This window comes from Manis pentadactyla, chromosome 6, assembly GCF_030020395.1.
Source record: "Manis pentadactyla isolate mManPen7 chromosome 6, mManPen7.hap1, whole genome shotgun sequence".
Taxonomy (NCBI): Eukaryota; Metazoa; Chordata; class Mammalia; order Pholidota; family Manidae; genus Manis; species Manis pentadactyla.
The window spans coordinates 110889977-110910814 of NC_080024.1; the positions used below are offsets into that span (position 1 = coordinate 110889977).

Consider the following 20838-nt stretch of genomic DNA (forward strand, 5'->3'; position numbering starts at 1 on the left):
CTCTGACACTAAGTTGGGAGAATTCTCATTCATTTATTTCTCTGGGTGTTTACTGAGTGCCAGGGAGAGAGAAATAATTTGTATGGCTGCCTCCTCCCTTAAAGGAGCATGTTTTCTGGTGAAGTTGAAAATCTTTTTTTTTCAAGAGTCATTACTGCTTTCAGAGTGAAAGAAGGTCAATTTGGGGTGAAAAAAACAAGGTAATAATGATAGACACCACTGTAGGTCTTGGTTTGTTGGTTCAAAAGTAAGGGTTACACTGATACTACACTAAGTCCTCAATGGGGCAGGCACTTCTCTAACCACCAGACAGGTAGAAACTCATTTAGCCTTTAAAAGAGCCACACATGCCCCCTGCTCAGAGGAAAGGTTTGTGGTGGGGCCAGGTACCTGCACCCAGGCTCTGGGTCAGCTCCTCTGTATTGTCTTCCAGCAGAGAGGAATAGAAGGACATAAATGGTTTTTATATTTTTAGCACATTAAACATTACTTTGTAAGTTTTTATACTTAACATATGGTCCCCTATATCTCCCCTCTCATCTTGTCACCTTACTTATATCCTTTATCCGACAGAAAATTTTGCATTTTAAGACAGGTTTCCCCATCCTTTTCTTAACATGTTGGACTTTTGGTATCTTTGAAGCATTCTTAAGAAAATCAAGGGTCATAAATATTTTCCTCCAGTTTATTTCTGTAAGTTTTAAAGCTTTATTTGTTATATTTTGATCTTTTTATGGTAGTCACTCTTCAGTGTTTTATGAAGGAGGCATTTTTAACAATGTTGTCCACATGGATAACCAAATGACCCAGCTCAGCTGATTGAAAAGCTCATGCTTTTCTTACTAATCACCTATTTTCCGGCATATGCCTACAGTCGGTGTCTGGGCTCCATTTTCATCGGTTGGTCTATAGGTCTCTTCCGATTTTGTGGTACCTATAAATTTTCCTTTTCCTATGTCCTTGTCTTTTTCATATCAAGGAATACTACTCTTAACATAAAATGGGGGAGCAGTCTTTCTTTTTCTTTTCTCTCAGAATAATTTTTATATGGCTTGAATTATCCACTCCTGAAATATTTAATAGAACATACTGGTAAATATATTTGGGGCTGGTGCTTTTCCATGAGTCAGTTTTTATCCATAATTAAGTTTTTAAATAATTGCTGTCTATTTGGAATTTCTTTTTGCATCAGTTTTGGAAAATCCTGTTTGTCAAGAAAATTGCCTAACTTACCTGAACTTTCAGATTTATTGCTTTTGTTTCATAGCACCTGCTACAATAACAAAACTTTATCCTATTCCTAATATTGGTTGTTTTTGGTTTTATTTCTCTTTTGATTGCCAGATATTTGTCTATTTCATTAGTGTTTTCACAAAACCTTTTCATGTTGATTTTTATTATTTTCCATTGCTTTTTATTTAATAATTTCCATCTTCAATATTTCCTTTACTGTAGCTGTACTTTATACTTCATGTATCTTCTTGAATTAGATGCTTAGTCTTCTTTTTTAATTACAACATTTAAGAACATAAATATATCATTTTAGATACCATTTTACTTGCATCCTACAAGTTCACTATATGATATTCTGTGATTCAGTCCTAAACATTTTCTGATTTAGAATAGGGTGTTTTACTTGACCCATGAATTGGAGGAAATGCTTCAGTCACTTCCCACCCAGATCCTAGGTGACGACTGATGTGCGTCTGGGTCACGTGCCTGTTCTGGTGCCCGCCTGGCTCCTCAGCTGGCTTCCCTATTCCGCCTCGCTCCTCCGGCCCCACCTGCCCTTTCTTTGAGTGTCTACCCTTTCCAGATTTAGGTTGCAGGGGGCAGTCTTGGTTCAAATTCTTAATGCTGCTGAGGTCCACCATGTTATCTCCTGTTCTTGGTGGGCTTTGAGACCCAAGATCTAAGGTTGTGAGGACTGAAGCCCCCTACCCTCTCCCCAAGACTAGTGCCTGTGCTCTGAAGGCAGTTGAAGTGTACACTCTCAACCTGGTCTCTACTAGTTTACTTCCTTGAAAGCTAAGCTAAACATTTTTACATATACATGTGATACACCCAAACATATGACAAGACATATTTATACTTTTATCTAGAATTTCTAGATGTTTGCAGGAGGAGCAGTTTTTAGGTTATTTAGTTTGCCATTTTGCTAGAATTATAAGTATCTCCCACTTCTTAATGTCTCTCTTCCTGGTTTGTGCCTCCAGATACCTCCTGAGAATCCTTTATTAAAAACAACTTTATTGAGGTGTAGTTGATATACAAAGAACTGCACAGGTAATGCATATGATTTGATGAGTTTTGACATATGTATATATCCCTGATACCATCACTACTATCAAGCTAATAGACATATCCAATGCTTTTCCAGTTTCTTGTGTCCCTTTGTAGATTTTTTTTTTTTTTTGGTAAGAACACTGACATGAGAGCTACCCTCTTAACAAATTAAGTGCACAATACCATATTTTTAACTATACACACTACTTTGGTTGGCAGATCTGTAGAACTTATTCATTTTGCATAACTGGAACTTTATACCTGTTGAATATCAACTCCCCATATCCCCCTCCTCCTAGACCTTGGCAACCACTATTGTATTATCTGCTTCTATGAATTTGACTGTTTTTATATATTCAAGTAAGGGGAATCATGCAGTATTTGTCCTTCTGTGACTGGCTTATTTCACTTTAGCATAATGTCCCCCAGTTTCATCAGTGTTATTGAAAATGGCAGGATTTCCTTCTTTTTTTAAGGTTGACTAAGAAACTTAAGGAACAACCCCTTAGTGGTTTTGGCCCCAATATTTCAATCAGGCTATTCTCTGGGCTGCCTTTGCTGAGGATGAATCTCACAATGCTGACTTCCATAAGAAGTAATGGGTTGAGTTGAGCAGAACCAAGGAAGTGACCCAACTATAAAACAAGGCAGTTGCACCCTGTGTATTTTCTCACTTTCAGTCGTCACTCTGGAGATAATCCTGTAACACACGACCACCGAGATTATAACTACTTAAGAGTTTCCTGGCTAAAGAAAAACAGTTAATACAGATAGAGTAATACAGGACCTTGGGGGCAGATTAGGTCTCCATTTTATAGGTTATGAAATGGAGGCACAGGAAAGTAAAGTCTAAGCAAGAGGAGATGCTGGAATTCTAATCTAAGGACTGAATCCAGGGCTGCACACCATTTTTAGAGTCAATTTTCTTGAGTTAGGGAATATAGTCATATTTAATGTGGTACCCATTGAAGTTTGACACCCAACAACTAGCCTTCATGCTTAGAGGTGTTTTCGTGTGCTCAATATAGTGAGATAACAACTGCTTTTAAATCTTGAGTGCCTTTCCTTTCTGTTGCTATCACAACAAATGAAAGCAATTCAGGCTGTTTACGGATAATTTATAAGCAAGTGAAGCAAGTGGTAGGAGGAGCTGTAGTAGTTAATGTTTTCTGGAGTAGATACAGTACTTCAAAAGCTTACTCTTGCCTTACTTCAGTTACCAAGTAGGCAAGGAATAAATGGCTCTATAGATAGGTAGCAAACTTACCCTGCCCACTTCCACAAGGTTGGTCACCATTATTATGCTGGCGGTGTTTTCGTGCCACACCATCCTCCAGAAGTCATAGATGGTCTCTTGCATTGGCCCTGCAGCAAAAGAGAACATGGGCTTTTTTTTTCCTTCGTAAGTTTGCAACTGGAAAATTTCTGGGGCTTACAAATAAATCTATTAATAAACACATGCAGTTCCCTCACTTTTATAGATGGGTAGGGCTCTCCCTTCTAGTGTTGATGCAGAAGGCTAGTCTACCTAAAACAGTACCTACAGAAGTGCTGAATTTTTCATTCATGGATGAATTTTCTCATGTCTTCAAACATATCTACATTTGAGCTCTTTTTACTTCTCTTATACTACTGCTCTGAAAGAAAGTTATTTCTCCATCATTTAGCTATTTATCTCCATAATACTCGAGTGGAATTTTAAAAAATGGGTAATGTTACTCTTCCTGCTAAAAATTGGCTGATATCCCAGGGAAATGGTATGTGATATGAAATGAGCCTCCACAGGAAAAATGGCCTTTTCTTGTTTCTAATGTTGTTCTTACTCTGTGCTGTCAAATTATTCCTTTTTTTTTTTTTTTTTTTTGCCTGACTTCCTTAAGTGAGAGAGAAGTTAGAGTTTCAAGCCATTGTACTTCCTGCCACTGAGCATGATCAGCATCTGCTTCCTTTGGTCTTGGGAGCTGAGCACTAAAAAGTGCTTTCTTATGGACTGGTTAGAAAAAAGGGGAAATAGTGCTATAAATACTAGTAGGTACAGCAAGTTGGAATGAAAAATTTTTTTTAATCCAGATTTTTAAAAAACGTCAAGAGTCTACTTGATGCTCTTGCACACTTGAGGGGGTGACTATAACAGTAGAAATATTTATAAGACAAGCGGAAAAGCAAGGAAATGAGAAGAATACAAGTTCAAGGGCATGGAAAGTCACATAAAATATGAGGAATAATATAAACGTTCAGGCATATTCTGGGACCAGGACCCAGTTGTAGTGTCGTGTATTGAAATTGCAGATGGCTGGATGTGGAGTTCAAATATTTGAAATTGAGATTTGTCTCTGCCTTTTAACTGGCTGTGTGATTTTGGGCAAGTTACTGAGCCACTGTGAACTTCAGTGTTTTCATCTTTCTTTATCTATGTAAGGATTTCAGTGACACTTCATATGGTTATTTTGGGGATATGTGGAATTAATGCACACTTAGGCATTCTATAAATAGCAGAAACATGTGCATTTAAGGATACTTATTAACGGTCATTCCCTGGCTAACACTTGGAAACTGAGCAATGGGGGCACAACCAAGGGGCTCCTTCAGTCACTGTGCATTCCTCTTGACCAATTATCAGTTGGTTCTTGTGTATTTTTTTTCTCCTTGGCCACTGTCAAAGCCTGTCTTTGACACAAATGTCTATCATGCTTCTTTGCTGCTTCTTGCTACACTCTTTCCCTCCCCATAAAAACCAGCTCCACTTCCTGACATCTCTGTGTCTACTCTCTTATTGGACCTTCACACCACCTCCTACCTCCCAGCACCTGCCATTTTGATCCCTGTCCCTTGGTATGCATGTGCCATTCTTCCGGTAACAGCCTGAAGATTTCAGTGACTTCAGTCTAAGGTTCAGAGGAGACAAGTGAACGTTGAATGCCATCAGTGCCTCATTTCCAGCTTGCAGACAGGCACATTTGTAGTGTACCTAACAACCAGGTTACTTATTTACAAGAAAAAAAAATAATTCATCTTTGTGCAGTCTTCCCATTGTGACCCCAAAACAAAGGGGTGGCCTAGACACTTTCAGATTCTTTCACTGGATACACAGGCCTGTGCCACCTATCCTGAAACTTCCAGAAACAGTTCTGATGACAATGGTAAGAGTGGATGAATCAGATGTTCCAGCATCAAGAATGGCGCATGCCTGCAGGAAGAAAAGCTCCCTCTATTCTCATCACCCAACATGATTCTTCCAGAGACGTGCCAGGCCAGGGAAAATTCCAAAGAGCAACCCATTTGCCCTTTCTTAGCTTTAGGCCCCTTATGATTACTTATTTCAAGTTTCTCCGGGAGGGGAACATGACTGTTGTGCTTCATTGCTATTTCCTTGGTGCCTTATGGAATACCTGGGACACAGCGGGAGCTTAGTGAATAAATGAAGGAATGATAGGTGTGTATGCATATGTATACACTGTATTATTTATTATTACACTGTTCTGTTAAGTATATATAAACATTAAATAATATTACTATATATTTGTATGGTTCCCTTTCTTGACTTGTATTTTGGAGGTAATCTGCAGCAGCTGAAAGCACCACCTTGATTCATTGAAAGGGGTGCTCTTTTGCAGGGGTTCCTTCAGAATGAGTGTGATGATCGTCGGGGGCCCGGCCTCAGGGCGTTCCCCGGTGCTGCGGGTGGCCTGCTCCCGACTGTTGAGCAGGGCTCACCGCTAAGTTCCTGACCCACGGCTGTGCCTTCCAACTGTACTCGACCCATTCCCCTGGTAGCCAGAGCGCCATCCCAGCCTGTTTTCTATCAAGGGCTGGCTGTGGATTTCAATTTTTGTGGAGCTGTTGAAAAATCCTGATGTCCTAACCCAAGAGACTCTGGTTTTAATTGGTGTGGTGTGGGGTTGGGTCTGGGTGTGTTTTCAAATCTCTCCTAGTGGAGAGTCACAGATCAGTAGCATCAGGAATTCAGGTCCACCTTCTGCCCTAACCCTCAGGTGTTCTCCTATGAAGGTGTGATGGCAGAACAAATATTTGTTTGTTTTGAATCTACTGATTAGTCTAACTGTATACAAGCTCTCTGAGTCAAGGAATTTCATTTCTCTCTGATTTAGAAGGAACTACACTCAGCATCATCTGGGGACACGGCTGGACTGCCTCCTCAAGGGGCTGAGCAGCAGTTAGGGTGACACGAGTTTTGGAATGCTTACATTACTAAATTTGGGCCATTAAAATAAAGGTCATTTATAAGCATTAGTGGCCCACTTGGGTGATGACATATATTTTAGTCTTGATAACTTTCTTACTCACAAACTTAGACTTAAAAAAAAGGTTCAGATAGAAAAATGAAAATAGGTGAGGTTCTTTTCGATGATAAAGTCGGGTGTGGACATCCAGAGGAACTAACACAGTTTGGGATTAAAATCTGCAAATGAATTTGACTACACAGATTATTCTAAACTGATCCCAGAAAAAAACAAAAAACAAACAGCAGTGCAGGGAGAGGACTGCCCACCTCTGCTGGGGCGGATGTGCCTTGTCAAGGGTTTTGACTGTCCAGAGGCTTCACCGGAGTGGCACTGTGTGCCATCAGCATTTGTGAGTGGCCCCTTCTGCCACACGCGTGGTCTCTCTGGACCCGGTCACTGTGGCTGCTCAGAAACAGAACCGATCAGGGGCAGGCATTGGGACTCTTGTCTTTTTGCCTGAAGATTCAAGATATTTTTTGTGACTGTTCATTTAAATCTTTGTTTTGTTTTTGGACGGGAAAAATGGTAGAAGGAAGGCACCCAAATTTAAGGTTTTTAATGTAAAATCTGTCAGTCCTGTTTTTTCCTCTTTTGATATATTTCAAATTATTTGCTGAGACCTGAATAAATTATTACTTAGAGATACATGTCTCCTAACAAAATCAAAAGGTGTGCTGGAGCCCAGGGTGGGGTCAGTAGGCTTCACTGACACTGAATTATTCTGTTTGACCTAGACAGCCCCTGGTAGGGTCTGAAGGACTGTGGCCATTGTGAGCCGATATGATGGATCTGGAGACACACGTCTGGTACCCAAGGTGATTACTCTCAGCACCCAAGCCCTTGCAGGGCTGAAATTAGGGAAGGAACCCAAGGGGAGGTCAGTCTTCCTCTGCCTTCCATTACCATCCCTTAAAAGCTTCGTGGCAAACGCCTTCCCACAAGGAGAATAATCCATAGACAGGTCAGTGGAGACTGCTCACAGGGTGGACAAGCAACAAAACTCCCAAGACAAAGAGTCCAAAGCAGCAGGCAAGGACTCTGAAAACCTCCCTCCCTCCAGGAATGAACAGCTGCTATCGGCAGCCAGGGAAGCCGGGGCATGTGATTTCTGCAGTTCCCAGCAGGGTGGGAGCTGCCACAATTGCTGTGGCTGTGCATTTACAGGTGTTTGCGTGGTAGGCAAGAGGGCTGTTCTCAGCAGTTGTACCCGCCGTGGGACTACGGACTAAAAAGTTTGAAAGGTATGGTCTGGAAATTGCAATAGTATCAAGCCAGGAATACACTTCATTTCCCTCCCCATCGCTGACACACAGACGCTGTGGAGGTGGGGCTGTGGGAGGGGCCGTTCTTACCACTGCGCCCCGAAGGAACAACAGAAAGGGCATAAAGAACTGGAGCACGATCAAAAAATTTAAAAACGATGAAGAGCATAAGTGAAAGGCATTCAAGGATGGGCTCTATTGTGTAAAATGAGTTCTCTAGTTCACAGGAAGGGAGAGAGATTTAAAAAATTGTAATTTCAAAGCTTGATAGATGGCTTGTACCCCTTCTTTTCACATTCTAATTTTCATGCAGTACATTTCTGTGACTAGAGCCACTGAGAAGTCAAGGTCCTTTAAGCTCACAATGGCATATTAGAGCTTTTGTAGGGAAGAACCATAGTACAAATATGAATTGGTATTCCATCATAAATAGAAAAATACCAAATGTTTTTTGAGCACTATTTCCCAAGTACTGTTTGAAGTATTTTACATGTGTTATCTTATTAAATTTAAAATCACAATCCTATGTACTAGGTACTATTTTTCTGAAAGGAGACTGAGGCACAGAGAGGTCAGATAAGTTGTCCAAGGCCACGTGGCCAGTGAGCTGTGGAGCTGAGGCTCTGAGCCCGGGCATCACATGCCCCCTTTGAATGTCAAAAGCAGCCCTGAGGGTTCTGCGTGACAGGTATGTGCATGCAGTCACCACAATCCCGGAAGAAGAAAACCCAGGTCAAGCACCTGAAAACAACCTCTTTAAATGTGTTTGTTTATCAGGTCAGTTCCCTCCATCAACCCTGCCAGGGTCCCACGGCTGAAGAATAAAATCCAAGAGCCTGAGCCCAGCCAGCTCCAGGTCTCCTTCTCCGCTGGCCCGACCTCTCCTCTGGCCCAGCTGCAGCCACTCCGCAGCATTTCCCAAACACAGCAGGTCCTGTTGAATCCCTCTGTGTCCATCCCCCATCCTAGCCCAAGCCACGGACGTTTGCCCTGAACTGCCAGAGTAACTTCACACTCAGGTTTCCCTCCAACCTGTTCCCTACACCTCAGAGTTTGTCTCTGAAAACCATTTTCCTGCTTTGTGTCTTCCACAGGGCTTCAGTTGCTCTCAGAGTAAATCCCAAATTCCTTAATGAGGCAAGCACAGCACAGCACAGCCAGTGCCTGGACGAGCTCTCCAGTCTTGGCTCTTCCTGTTGCAGGTGCCAGCCCTCCCTGGCCACCTCCCTTCCCCAAGACCTCCTCCTACATCCTCAGCCAGGGCCCCGCCTCCCATTCGCGCTTCACCCCAGGCCCACACGACCCCTTGACCTCAGCTTGGCTGACTGAAAGTCATTTCCTCCAGCAAATTTTCCAAGACCTGAGTTCAAGCTCCCCGTCTCTTAATGTTTACAGTCAGTTGTGCAGTCATGTGTTTTTAACACACCTCTTCCTTAGAGGTCTGTGAACGTGACAGGCCCACCCAGGTCACATGGTTTCTCGTGTCCTATGGTGTCATACCTAGCTGGCTTTGCTCATTCAGATTCCCTTCCTGGCCCCTCATGGGAATTTGAGTGTGCAGTCCGTATCAATGTGTAAGCACTTGGCCTGCTCTTTGCCATGCATCCTGCGAGGTACGTAAGGGGTGCAAAGATTAGTTGAAATATAGCCCCTACGTTCAAGAAGCTTGGAGTTGTATAAGGTACAGGTAAGGCAAGAACATGCTACACTCTCATGTACAGTGCAATAAGCAAGCAACCTAAGATACTTGACCTTCAAGTTGAGATATACACACCTCTGGAAACACATGGAGGTTTTCCAAGGGGTACACCAGTTGTTTTAAAAGTAGTGATTTCCAGATACTTCTATACAGATTTGTCCAGAATTGATCTCCCTGAGAAGGGGCCCCATGCACAGTGGTCTTTCTCCCACTTGACAAACCCTCCCCTGTCTCAACCATTACCACAGGGCCCTGCCCATGGGAGAAAACCGACGGGTCCCAAACACACAGATGGGCTGAAATACTGAATCTGGAAATGCACAGGGCTTCCTGCCTTCTTGGTCTGAGACATATTTCTGTTAAGGCTAAGACCTGGTGTTAGACATGGAGTATTTTGGTTCATGTAGGATGCTCTGCATTCTTATTCTTTCAAATGGAAGGGGCTGTTTTGCAAGGCTGCCACGTTTTTTGGATGAAACCTACAGGAGACAGTTTCATGTGCTCTGCTTCAGCTTTGGTATGCTATAATCTGTAAGGCAGTTCCAAGGTATTTCCAGCCCAGAGCCCTCGGCTCCTTTGCTGACAGTGCAATGCTCTTGCACTAGGGTGGGAATGGGGTGGGGGTGGCAGGTCCTCCGGAGGGAACATCCACTACGAGTGACTCAGTGTCCCCTGAGAAGGGAAGGGGACACACATGGAACCATCTTGTGAGAAAACATGAAATTTTTATAAAGACTGTGGGCTCAGAGTTTATGAGCAGAAGACAGATATTGAAAACGCAACATGGAAGAAATGTTTTAAATGGAAAGCTTGAGCAAATCAGAGGCAGAAAGCAGAGGCGGAAGCGTCTGGTTGTCCGAGAATGCTCTGGGGGAGGCATGTGAACTGCAGAGGAGGCTTACAGGTGGGCTCGGCCCCATGTGTGCTGAGCTGTCCCCAGCCATGAGGCAGGAAGGCAGGCATGCAGGCAGGGCTGGGGGCCTGGAGGAGGCAGGCATGCTGGGCCTGGTGGGGTGTGTGCGGTGTGGAGAATGGTGGGAGGACAGAGGGAAGGGACAGGGCCCATCAGGGCAAAATAGTCACAGAATGCCCAGGAGTCCTTACTTAAGGCATGCCCAGGTCTGGGTTTGGTCAAGTCCTTGGGGATCCAGTTCACTCCATCATAACTGAAGACCACTCACGGTGGCATGTGGATGTGGAAAAAGATGAGCCTAGGATTTATGCATTTATTTTAAAGCTCTTGCTCATAAATAAAAGTGGCCTTAAATTTTGATTCATTATTGTTATTGTTGCTGCTGGTGATAATCTAGAGTAAGTATTATGCATTCAGTTATTCAACATTCAGGGAATTAGATGTCCCTTCAGTGGTTTCTGATTAAGTTTTTATTATAAAACTTTATGTGATTTTTCAATATGATACTCCATAACACTTACATCTGCAGTGTAATTTTATATTTTATATTTAGTAGCTTTTCATTTTTGCAGTAGTGAAACATAAAAGGTAAAACATGCCACCATGTTTTACAGACTGAATCTGCCTTGTATGTCACAAAAGATAATGGTGACACTGAAAACAGCTGGTTCTGCATTAATAATCCTTAACAACACTTATTTGATAGGTGCATTTACTCTCCCCCGAGGCTACATACGTTAAAATTGTGGAATTTTTATGGATAATTTCTGGTTTCAGAGAAAACCATAGCTGAGATGGCTTAGTGCACGGGATGTGATCTGATCATTTCCTGAATTGCTAAGACCCCCTCCCACCCCACTCAATTACCATTTAAAAGAAAGTAAAAATCAGCTAATGAATCAAAAGCAAACACTGAACATTGTTCTATGATGGGGAAAACTTGGGAACACTTTACTTAACATAAATCCAAAAATATAACTGGCAGAATGTTAAAAAAGCATTTTCTAAGGATAGTTCTCACGCGAAGCAACCTCTATGTTCAGAATTACAGGGTTTGAAATGGTCACCAGTCCACTGGAATTTTAATTTAGTGACAGTAAAAGAGGAGAAAATAGGCACTGGAGCTATAATAAAATATACCTTTTTAGAAGTAGTGTCAAAAGCAGTGACTTAAATAAAGATGTTAAATAGTGTTTTCAGTTAAACTTCAGTAGTTCCCACGCAATGACAAATCCTTCTTATAGGGGAGTAGTAGACATGCTCTCCCGCTCAGGAGTCTTCCCTCACCTGGCTTGCTCTGGTTACCGGCTTCTAGCCGATTACCCTACTTCTTTCACACGGGCTTACAGATGTGTGTGCTCTTCTTATAACCTAAACGAGGCATTCACTGTGTCCATGAGGACCATCTCCTCTCAAACACGTAATCCATGTGTTGAGGTTTCACACATTTCACACCATTTCACTCTTCCCCTACAATTCTCCTTTCAGACTGAAATAAGAAAGTGTGCCAACATTAATTGTGCAAATATTCATGGCTTTCTCTAGATAATTAGTTTCACGGAGTGTTGGTTTCCAGGTGCATTGCTAGAACATATGAAATCCTGATTGGACACCAAAAGGTCACATCAGATGTAATTAAGAGAAAATTAGTATACACCAAACACTAATGGACAGGCTGCATATAAATTCTAAAATAGCCTGGGAAGCCTCTGTTGTAGTTATCAGTCATAGCTCTTTAACCATCATTTCTTTTTTGGTTCATAATCTGACTTCCATTTTGCTCAGTTAAAATAATTATGGAATATTATTTATTTATTTATTTTTCCTGTAATTATGGAATATTTTAAAACAGAGGGGATAAAGAATAACATAATAGGTATTATTTAATATCCCTTAATAAATATAAATTTAATCAATACCCATCTTCTTCCTAAGAAATACAATGTATTTGGTATTTTTGAATTCTTCACCTTCCCATTTTTCATATTTGTATAACTTAGTACCTTATTTAGATATGAGTTCATATTACCTCAATTAGTCATTACTATAATTCCTTTTATTTCTATTGTAAATTTTTACATACCTTTTGATTGTGGCTTTCCTTAGTTTATCTTTACTAGGATAGTTTGTGCATTCCCACACCACCCTTCACTATGCCCAAAGTTACAACCAAAACAGATAAAGGAGCACATTGTTTAAAAAAAGTTAAAAAGAAGTATTAACAAGTCAGCTGAAAACAAAATGAGTCAAGTATTCTGAGTACTTTCTTCCTTTTTCCTCCCCAGAATTTAAACCTTTAAACAAGGCAATACCTGAAAATAGGGAAGTTGAGACCTACATGTGGCATACTTCTTTTCTTTTGTCTTAAACAGAAGAATCTGAATGGAGCGTTTCAAAATAAAATCTACAAGCTCACCCTTGGGAGCCTTCAAATTAATTATTTATGATACATAAATACATACATACTCATCAGCTTTTAGATACATGTGTATTTTAATAAAGTTCCAAATGAAGATTAAAAAAAAAAGCCATTAAAACATTTTTGGTTGCTCTCCTAGCCCCAGCCCATTTATGGTAACATAAATCACAACCATGTTTTTTTTTTTTTTAAAAGGCAACATATTTTTATCTTTAAACATGCTTGCACACAAATTCAAAATTAAAAGGATATTGATACAAATATTCTAAGGTTAAGAAAACTTAGGAAAAATATTATTCCACTTGTAAAATAGAAGAAAATTAAGACTGGATTGGCTGTTCTGCTAGGAAAGTTGTTTTGAAAACTTATTAATAAATTACTGGTGAACAGTCTTAATGTCCTTTTTGCTTTCCCCTGTGTGAGTAATGGGGCTTTGGGTGTGGGTCAGGGTAGGAGTCCCCTGCTAATACTTGAAGCACGGGCACAATTATTCACTAGTGTACTGTCTATGTTTTATTGCCTGTATTGTAAATATTTCACTGGGTATTTACATATTTTTTAAGAAAATAATCATGATACTGGTATATTACTTTAAAAAGACAATAGTTCTTTAAAATCATTGTACACCCATCAACTATTGACTCCTTGGTCCTTTTCCTAAGCTGCCATGCAGTGCTTGGGATGTTTCCTGGATTTGCATTTCCTGGGACTCCCTTGTGTGACACTGATCTCAGAGATGGTCTGCAGAAATTCCTTCCCACCTAGCCCCACTCTATTACCTCCTTGGTGCAGATCCTGACTGGCCTCTTTTAGGCATCTGTTCAACCTCTCACCAAGCAGAAGATGGTGCCTGCCTAACCAGCCCTGCCAACATGGCTGCAGAAGGAGGCCAAGAGTTCATGTCCTACCCTTTATGTCCCCCTCTGCTCTTCTGTCATTTAAATTATCATTCCCAAAAGATCATTTCTCAGCCCCATTTAGTTCTCCAGTGGTTTCTTAGCTTACCCAAATCTTCTCTAAAATAGTCTTGTGTAATTATCACCTCAAAAATTGGTTTGAATGAAGCCTGTCAGGAACGAACTTGTCTGGTTTTAGGAATTAAGCTGTTTTCACTCACACATACTCTGACTTTAATAAGTGTGCATGATGGAAGCCTCCAGAACACCAAGCCTGGTGTCCTTTGCTGCTCAATTTCTGCAAGACTTCAAAAACTGAAGGAAAATGTTTTTTTCCCCAGCTTATGATATAGTTCATTGTCTTTCCAACCCACGTTTGCTTTTTGTTTAAAAGTTAATGACAGTGATGATCATCTTTGTAGTTTGGAGGAAGATGCAGAATATTGGTGGAAACAGAAGTGGTTCCCTTTGATGTGTCCTTCTGGAGGGAAGCATTAACAGGTGCAGAATGTGTTAGCTTTTATGAAAACTATATGAGTATATACTATACTTGGGTTAAAGCCTGAACTGCCTATGTACTACTGAGAGATGTGTCATTTAGGATCCCTGCTGCCATAATGATAATGATAACAACTGTACTAGTATTTATTGATAGATTGTTTGCAGAACTGACATTGAGCTTGGACAGTTTAACCCTAGAGTCTATACCTAGGGTTAAACCATTAGGTATTAACCATTCTGTTGCTTCTTGGAAGGGAAAAAGTCTTTCCTAGTTACTGGCATAAAACATGTTTGTATATGGAAGTAACTTGAGGGTCAAGTTTCAAAGATTTGATCGTGACCATGCTGTATAAGCAAAGGAATATTTGTGAATACAACCAATAATGGGGTGACTCCTAGCATGACTTGTACTTAGAACTGGAATATTCCAAAGCATTTCTGGAAACCCCATCTACCTAAATGAACTATTATTTGGATTTTGTTATTTTGGGACTATATTCAGCCCTCCTATTAGAATCCTGCCTTCCTAGCAGTTACATAAACATTTTTGGCTTGCTGCGGTACTACTGTGAATGGGATGCAAAGGCTGCTATTATGCTTGACATGGAAAGTGGAATGGTAAAGGCAGACCAATCAGATGTGAATGACAGGTAAAGATTAGGTGTCCAAAGACAAACTCTTACATAGAAAACAATGAAAGGGTTGGTACGCTGCGTGTGGCAATGATCTGCTCTATGATGCAGAGTTAGAGGCACCACTACCAGAGGGATTCAAGTCCTTGATCCTTGGGACGGGCTGTATGGCAAAACTGCATGAAGAGCTGGGAAGAGGCTCATGACAAAGTGCTGTAGCCTCAGAAGGGGGGAACACGACAGATGTTCCCACCACAAGATCCTTTTGCTGGCTGAGTCACAGAGCATTCATCAAGCCTGTCCCCAAAGAGAACCCTCATAAACTCATCCTGGGTACGTGTTCATGATATAAAGAGGGGAACAGAGAGAAGGCAGTCAAGGAGAAAAAAGAGAATGGCAGCCTTCAGAATGGAGGGGTTTGGTGACCCAAAGGATCTGGCTGCCTTCTGTCAAGAAGTAAAGCAACGGGAAAAACCGATATTCACATGCTTCAGGGGCCACTGCCAGAGAAATAAAAGCTTTCATTAGTCTCCATCTTCTTTAATTAAGCTTTTCTCAGTATACAAGTGGGATCCACTTTTATTTAAGAAAAAAGAGAATAAATCTAATAAATGAATAAAATAGAGATAAGCTGACTCCCTAGGTAGAGCTCAGTGCAGGCAATCTCAAATTTTCAGGGGGCATTGTGGGACACTGCATCAGGTTATTTTCAGAAGCATCCTTTTGAGTGAGAAGGCAAGAAACAGAAGCAACTTGCAAGAAGCTTCCTAAATTCTCTGCTACCATGACAAACTTGTCTGAAACTGTGGCTGTGTGTGGCACAGGGTCATGAGATCAGGAACAGTGGTTCTAGCCTGCATCCGGTCTCACTTTTTCACCTGCTAAATGGATAGGGACGGGGGAGAGAAATAGCTTAAGGTAGTTCCTGAATCTAGTGTAGCAAAATCACAAAGGAGTAACAGCTGGTTTATGTATACACCCGAGCCCATGTAATTCCTGAGGTCACTGCCGTCTTCCCGACTCCATGCTGAGCCAGGCACTGATACACAGAAATATTTGTTCAGTTTTAGATGAACTAGGCCTGAAAGGAATGGCTTGGCTTTGCAAGGGTCTGTGATGCTGCAGGCCTGGGGAAGCCAGCACCAGGGCAAGTACAGGGTGCTGAGCTATGGATCTATGCTTTCCAAAGGCTGAACCTGGAGGGAAGGTGTGACCTCTTATTTTTTCCTCATTATTGAACAAAAGGCCCCTTAGGAGACCAGAAACACACTAGCTTGCTCCTGTTGAACACTGCACATACTCTATTAAAAGCTGTATGTGATTCTATACCATTTGCAAATACTGTGTAAACATGACTCACTTGAATTTGTATGGATGAATGGAACGTGTGTTTTAAATTTCAACTATTTCAGTTACAAAACAAGGGAGCTGGACTCAGAGATTTTTAAAGTTTCCACTAGCACTAAAAGATTGTATAATTTTCTATGTCAAATGAATACCTCTGAATTACTCTTACAGATTCAAAAAGCATTTGTTTTAAGACAATCTAAAACTGGGAGCCTGATCAACAGCAGGACATCATTTGTCTTCCAATTATTCCATATTAACTTAGGTTCATTACTGGAGGAATGCATTTCTGCTATGGCATCTATAACAAGATGGGTTGGATGTTACACACACTGGTCTATTTTTGGCTTTATTGTTTAATTTGCGATCGTCTTTAGATGTTCTCACTACTAATAAGCAAGTTTATTTAGACGAGGGGGTAATAGGACCCCTTTCTAAGGGTCTTATTCTAAGCCAGGGGTGAGAGATGTCAATGATCTGACCTTTTGGCTCATGGGCCAGTACGTTTTGAAATTAATCTGCTGGAGAGAAACTATTGTTTCAAAGTGTATAAACTGTTAATTGCAATTGCTCATTTTCTCTGGTAAAACTACAGATAGAGAGTAAAATGCAAGTGGGCCCTGCATTTTATACTTGGCATTGGGTATGTGGAATACTTACACCTGGGGAGGCATTGCTATTGCCTGTGTATAAATCACACTTCCTCAAAGCTGCCCTATTTCAGCTTGGAAACTCAAGAGCACTCCACTTTACTGGACAACGCTTCTAAATCAACCTCAGACAGGATATAATCAGTAATCCCAACATAATCCATAACCCACTGACAATGTGGGAACAACTTAGCCAGGCAGACTAATGTCAGCTAACAGAGAGTTTGTACTTGAGGTGCAAGCCACATGGGTACTTGGGGGAATAAAGACTTAAGTTGTTTATTGAAGGCTTAGCTTTTTTCTTTTCTTTTTTTTTTTTTTTGAGAGGGCATCTCTCATATTTATTGATCAAATGGTTGTTAACAGTTAACAACAATAAAATTCTGTACAGGGGACTCAATGCATAATCATTAATCCACCCCAAGCCTAATTCTCATCAGTCTCCGATCTTCTGAAGCACAACGAACAAGTTCTTACATGGTGAACAAATTCTTGCACAGTGAATAAGTTCTTACATGGTGAACAGTACAAGGGCAGTCATCACAGAAACTTTCAGTTTTGATCATGCATTATGAACTACAAACAATCAGGTCAGATATGAATATTCGTTTGATTTTTATACTTGATTTATATGTGAATCCCACATTTCTCCCTTATTATTATTATTATTATTTTTAATAAAATGCTGAAGTGGTAGGTAGATGCAAGATAAAGGTAGAAAACATAGTTTAGTGCTGTAAGAAAGCAAATGCAAATGATCAGGTGTGTGACTATAGGCTATTAATCCAAGCTAGACTAGGGCAACAAAACATCCACGGATGCAGAAGATTTCTCTCAAAACGGGGGGTGAGGTTCTAAGCTTCACCTCTGTTGATCCCCAATTTCTCACCTGATGGCCCCCCTGCGACTGTGCCTGTCTTAGGTTGTTCCTCCCTTGAGGAATCTTTCCTGTCTCTGGCTAACCAGTCATCTTCCGGGACCATAAAGGGAAATGTAAAGTTGGTAAGTGAGAGAGAATGAAGGCTTAGCTTTTAAAACATTTTTTTCTTTCAATTCTACTGAGAAATAATTTCAAGTGTTCATTTCCATCTGGAGGCCAAGATGCAGGAGACAAAAGCTTCTTTATAGAGGATGCAGAATTTGCATTGATGCTCTGACACGTCTCTGCTACAAGAAAAACCTTCTGAAGAAAGCTAAAGGTCCTATTTAAGCCCTATTATTTAGTGCTTAAGAGGACTGAAGGGGAGTTTGGGGCTAGCAAAATATCAACTACATTTGTCTTTCTGAAAATTCTTATTAAAAATGTTCATGCCACACAGCCTATGTGGAAGAAATGAAGAAAGAAAACAGATCAGCAGTAAGCAAATAAGTCAAAATAAGTCACTATAGAAAGGCTTGATCTGCTGTGTGGTAGTTGATATTCTGGAGGTAGTTCCACTATAGATGTTCACTCCCCATGTTTTTATTATTTTCACAGAAAAGTTTGCTCCTAGTCCAAAGTCTCTATAAGTGATTATATAAGGTGGATATAGGGTGGGGGGTAGGCACAAACAGGATCAGTGCTGAGATAGGCAAAGTTAGTTTAACAAGATGGGCTATCTCCAAAAACAGTGCCTTGACTTACTGACATGTCTAAAGAAAGAGTATTTGTAAGAAGAGGAGGTGACCAGCCCATAACTTAGAAACAGTCACAAATATTGGAGATAATGATCCCAGAATCTACCAAGGTAAGTAGATGGTTTGTCTGGCTAGCATGAAATAACCCCTTTTGCCTGGTTGGAATATTCTACTGGGTTTGGCACAAAGTAATTTCCAACCTATTCATTTATTTCTTCCATCACTCACTTCTTGTATTCTCACTGCGCACCTGCGTTGTGCCAGCCCTGTACCGGGTGACTGGTATGTACTTGTTTAATCAATGAATGAACTCTACCGCCCTTCTTCTGATGCCAAGTCATTAGCCACCTTCTTCTTCCCCTTTAGCTAGCCAGCAGCACAGAATGCCCTTGTCAGGCTAGGGGGATTTCTGTCTGATAGACAGAGATATTTCCCATTGTAAATAACTATCTGGTATCTGGTTTTCTCTATCAGTTCCTGTGGTCTATGCCAGTGTGACTTGGCATCCTGAAATATGACACTGAGCATTCAGAGTCTCTGAGCGTAAAAGATGTTGTAACTTTAGATTGTAAAAATCCACACTTCTTATTCTTCTCAAGAATAGATGCCTCGCCACCCACTTATTCATTTCTTTATTTTGGAATGGTGGTTCTGAGCTTAGCCTTGACCTTGCCTTATAGAGTCTCTTTTTGCCACCACTGGTAATAGCTTTGCACTGCTCCCTGGACTAGTGGGTCTCCAAACAGGTGCCCAGATGCCCACTTGGGAACAGGCAGACTCCAGACACTCAGTGTTGTATTTCAGTATGTCTAAGACAATTTTGATTCAGAGGTGTTTTCAGATATGACTGAATCATAGAAAATCTGCTCTTTTGAGATGCATTGTAACTTAGAAGGATGGGGCTGGGTCCTAGATTCATTTTGTAAAAAATTAACCATGAGCTTTTGAGGGACAAGCCTCATAAAGCTGGTGTAGGAGGCAGCATGCAGGACGCTGGAAAGAGCATGGCCCTGGGTCTCTTCTCAAGGGTGAGAATCACACGCTATCATGCATCCCCAGACACTTAAAGGAGAAGCAGCACACAGAGAGCCCGCCTGCACACTCAAGGTGCTCAGCTATTTCCATTTTCAACCCCTGCTCCTCTCCTGGGCCTCAATTCTTCTATTTATGAAATGAGACAAAGAGCATCTAAAATGACCAGAGGATAGAAAATACATTAAATTAGTCATAGCACAAAGCCTAGTACATAATACACACTTAGTGCTGTATTTCAGAAAGCAAAAATTACTGTATATAGTAATACCAAAACTACTAATATAGAAAGAAAATGTATTTATCACTTTTATAAATGAGAAAGGAACACACTTAAAAAATCAACAGTTTTGAGACTGTAATGTATTTAATATGAGAAAATATATTTTAGTCATATGCAACCTAGATTATTGAATAAAATAAAAACTATAATTGCCCCACTGCCAGAATTGGTATGTGAATTATTCATTCCAACCCAGTTTTTTCTGTGGCTACTCCCTAACTGTTATCTTTTTTCCAGTTTTCTCTCCAGGATAATTCCTCACTAATTAATCTTCTTAAAGCACCATTTCCACCACTGAGTGGTTTAAAAAAACATCCTCCCTTTCTCCCTCCCTGCCTTTCTGCCTTTCATTAAACAACTCTACTTCTTCAAAGCTTCCAACAAGTGTCCTCCCTTCACCTGTCAGTCTTTTGATCTTAGCCCCTCTAGCTCAGGGGTTTTTATCTGGGGTGTATAGATTTTTTGGACTGGTTTTTATTAAGTCCATGAATGCCTGAATGACCTTAAAAACTTTTGTTTATGTGTGAATTTTTCCTGAGGAAGCTTCATTTCAACAAGCCACCACAAAGGCCCCAGATACTACAGAGGAGAAGACCTTTCCCACCTCTGTTGGGTGCCCGTGTGCCCTCTGCCAGAGTCTGTGCTCCTCCCAACCTTAGGGCTCCTTCTGTTTGTCCCATCCTCTATCCTTTGACAGCAGAACCCTTCCTTCAAGGCTGTCTGAAGACCTGCCTTCTCCACAAACCCCACCTGCCCCTGTGCCCCTCCGCAGCTCCTAGAAAACCTGGCCGCATGGCTGTGACGTGACCTCCAGACTTTATGATGCATGTCTGCTCCCCCTGAAGGAATTACAGGCAAGTTCCTTCAGGAAGATCCTCCAATATTTCTGTACATTTCCAGCCTGAGATGAGCTTACAAGTGAGGCAGAGGAGCGGGGCATTGGTAGGCTGTGTCCATCACAGATTTATAGTTTTTTTAAAAGTCAAAACTAAGTAACAATAAAAAGAACATTTCCTCAGGGCCCATGATGTGCTCACCACATGACCAGCAGGTGTTT

The 20838-nt window shown here is 41.1% G+C and overlaps 1 protein-coding gene across 7 annotated transcripts in view; it reads right to left on the reverse strand.

The window, feature by feature from the left end:
• The window catches only part of PTPRM (protein tyrosine phosphatase receptor type M), an 895627-nt gene that overhangs the window by 51109 nt on the left and 823680 nt on the right, over positions 1 to 20838 (reverse strand). For all 7 annotated transcript variants that reach the window (XM_036880717.2, XM_057504052.1, XM_057504051.1 and 4 more), the window contains one exon: positions 3554 to 3651. In XM_036880717.2, the coding sequence (XP_036736612.2) occupies positions 3554 to 3651 (98 nt within the window). The remainder of the gene's footprint in view (positions 1 to 3553; positions 3652 to 20838) is intronic.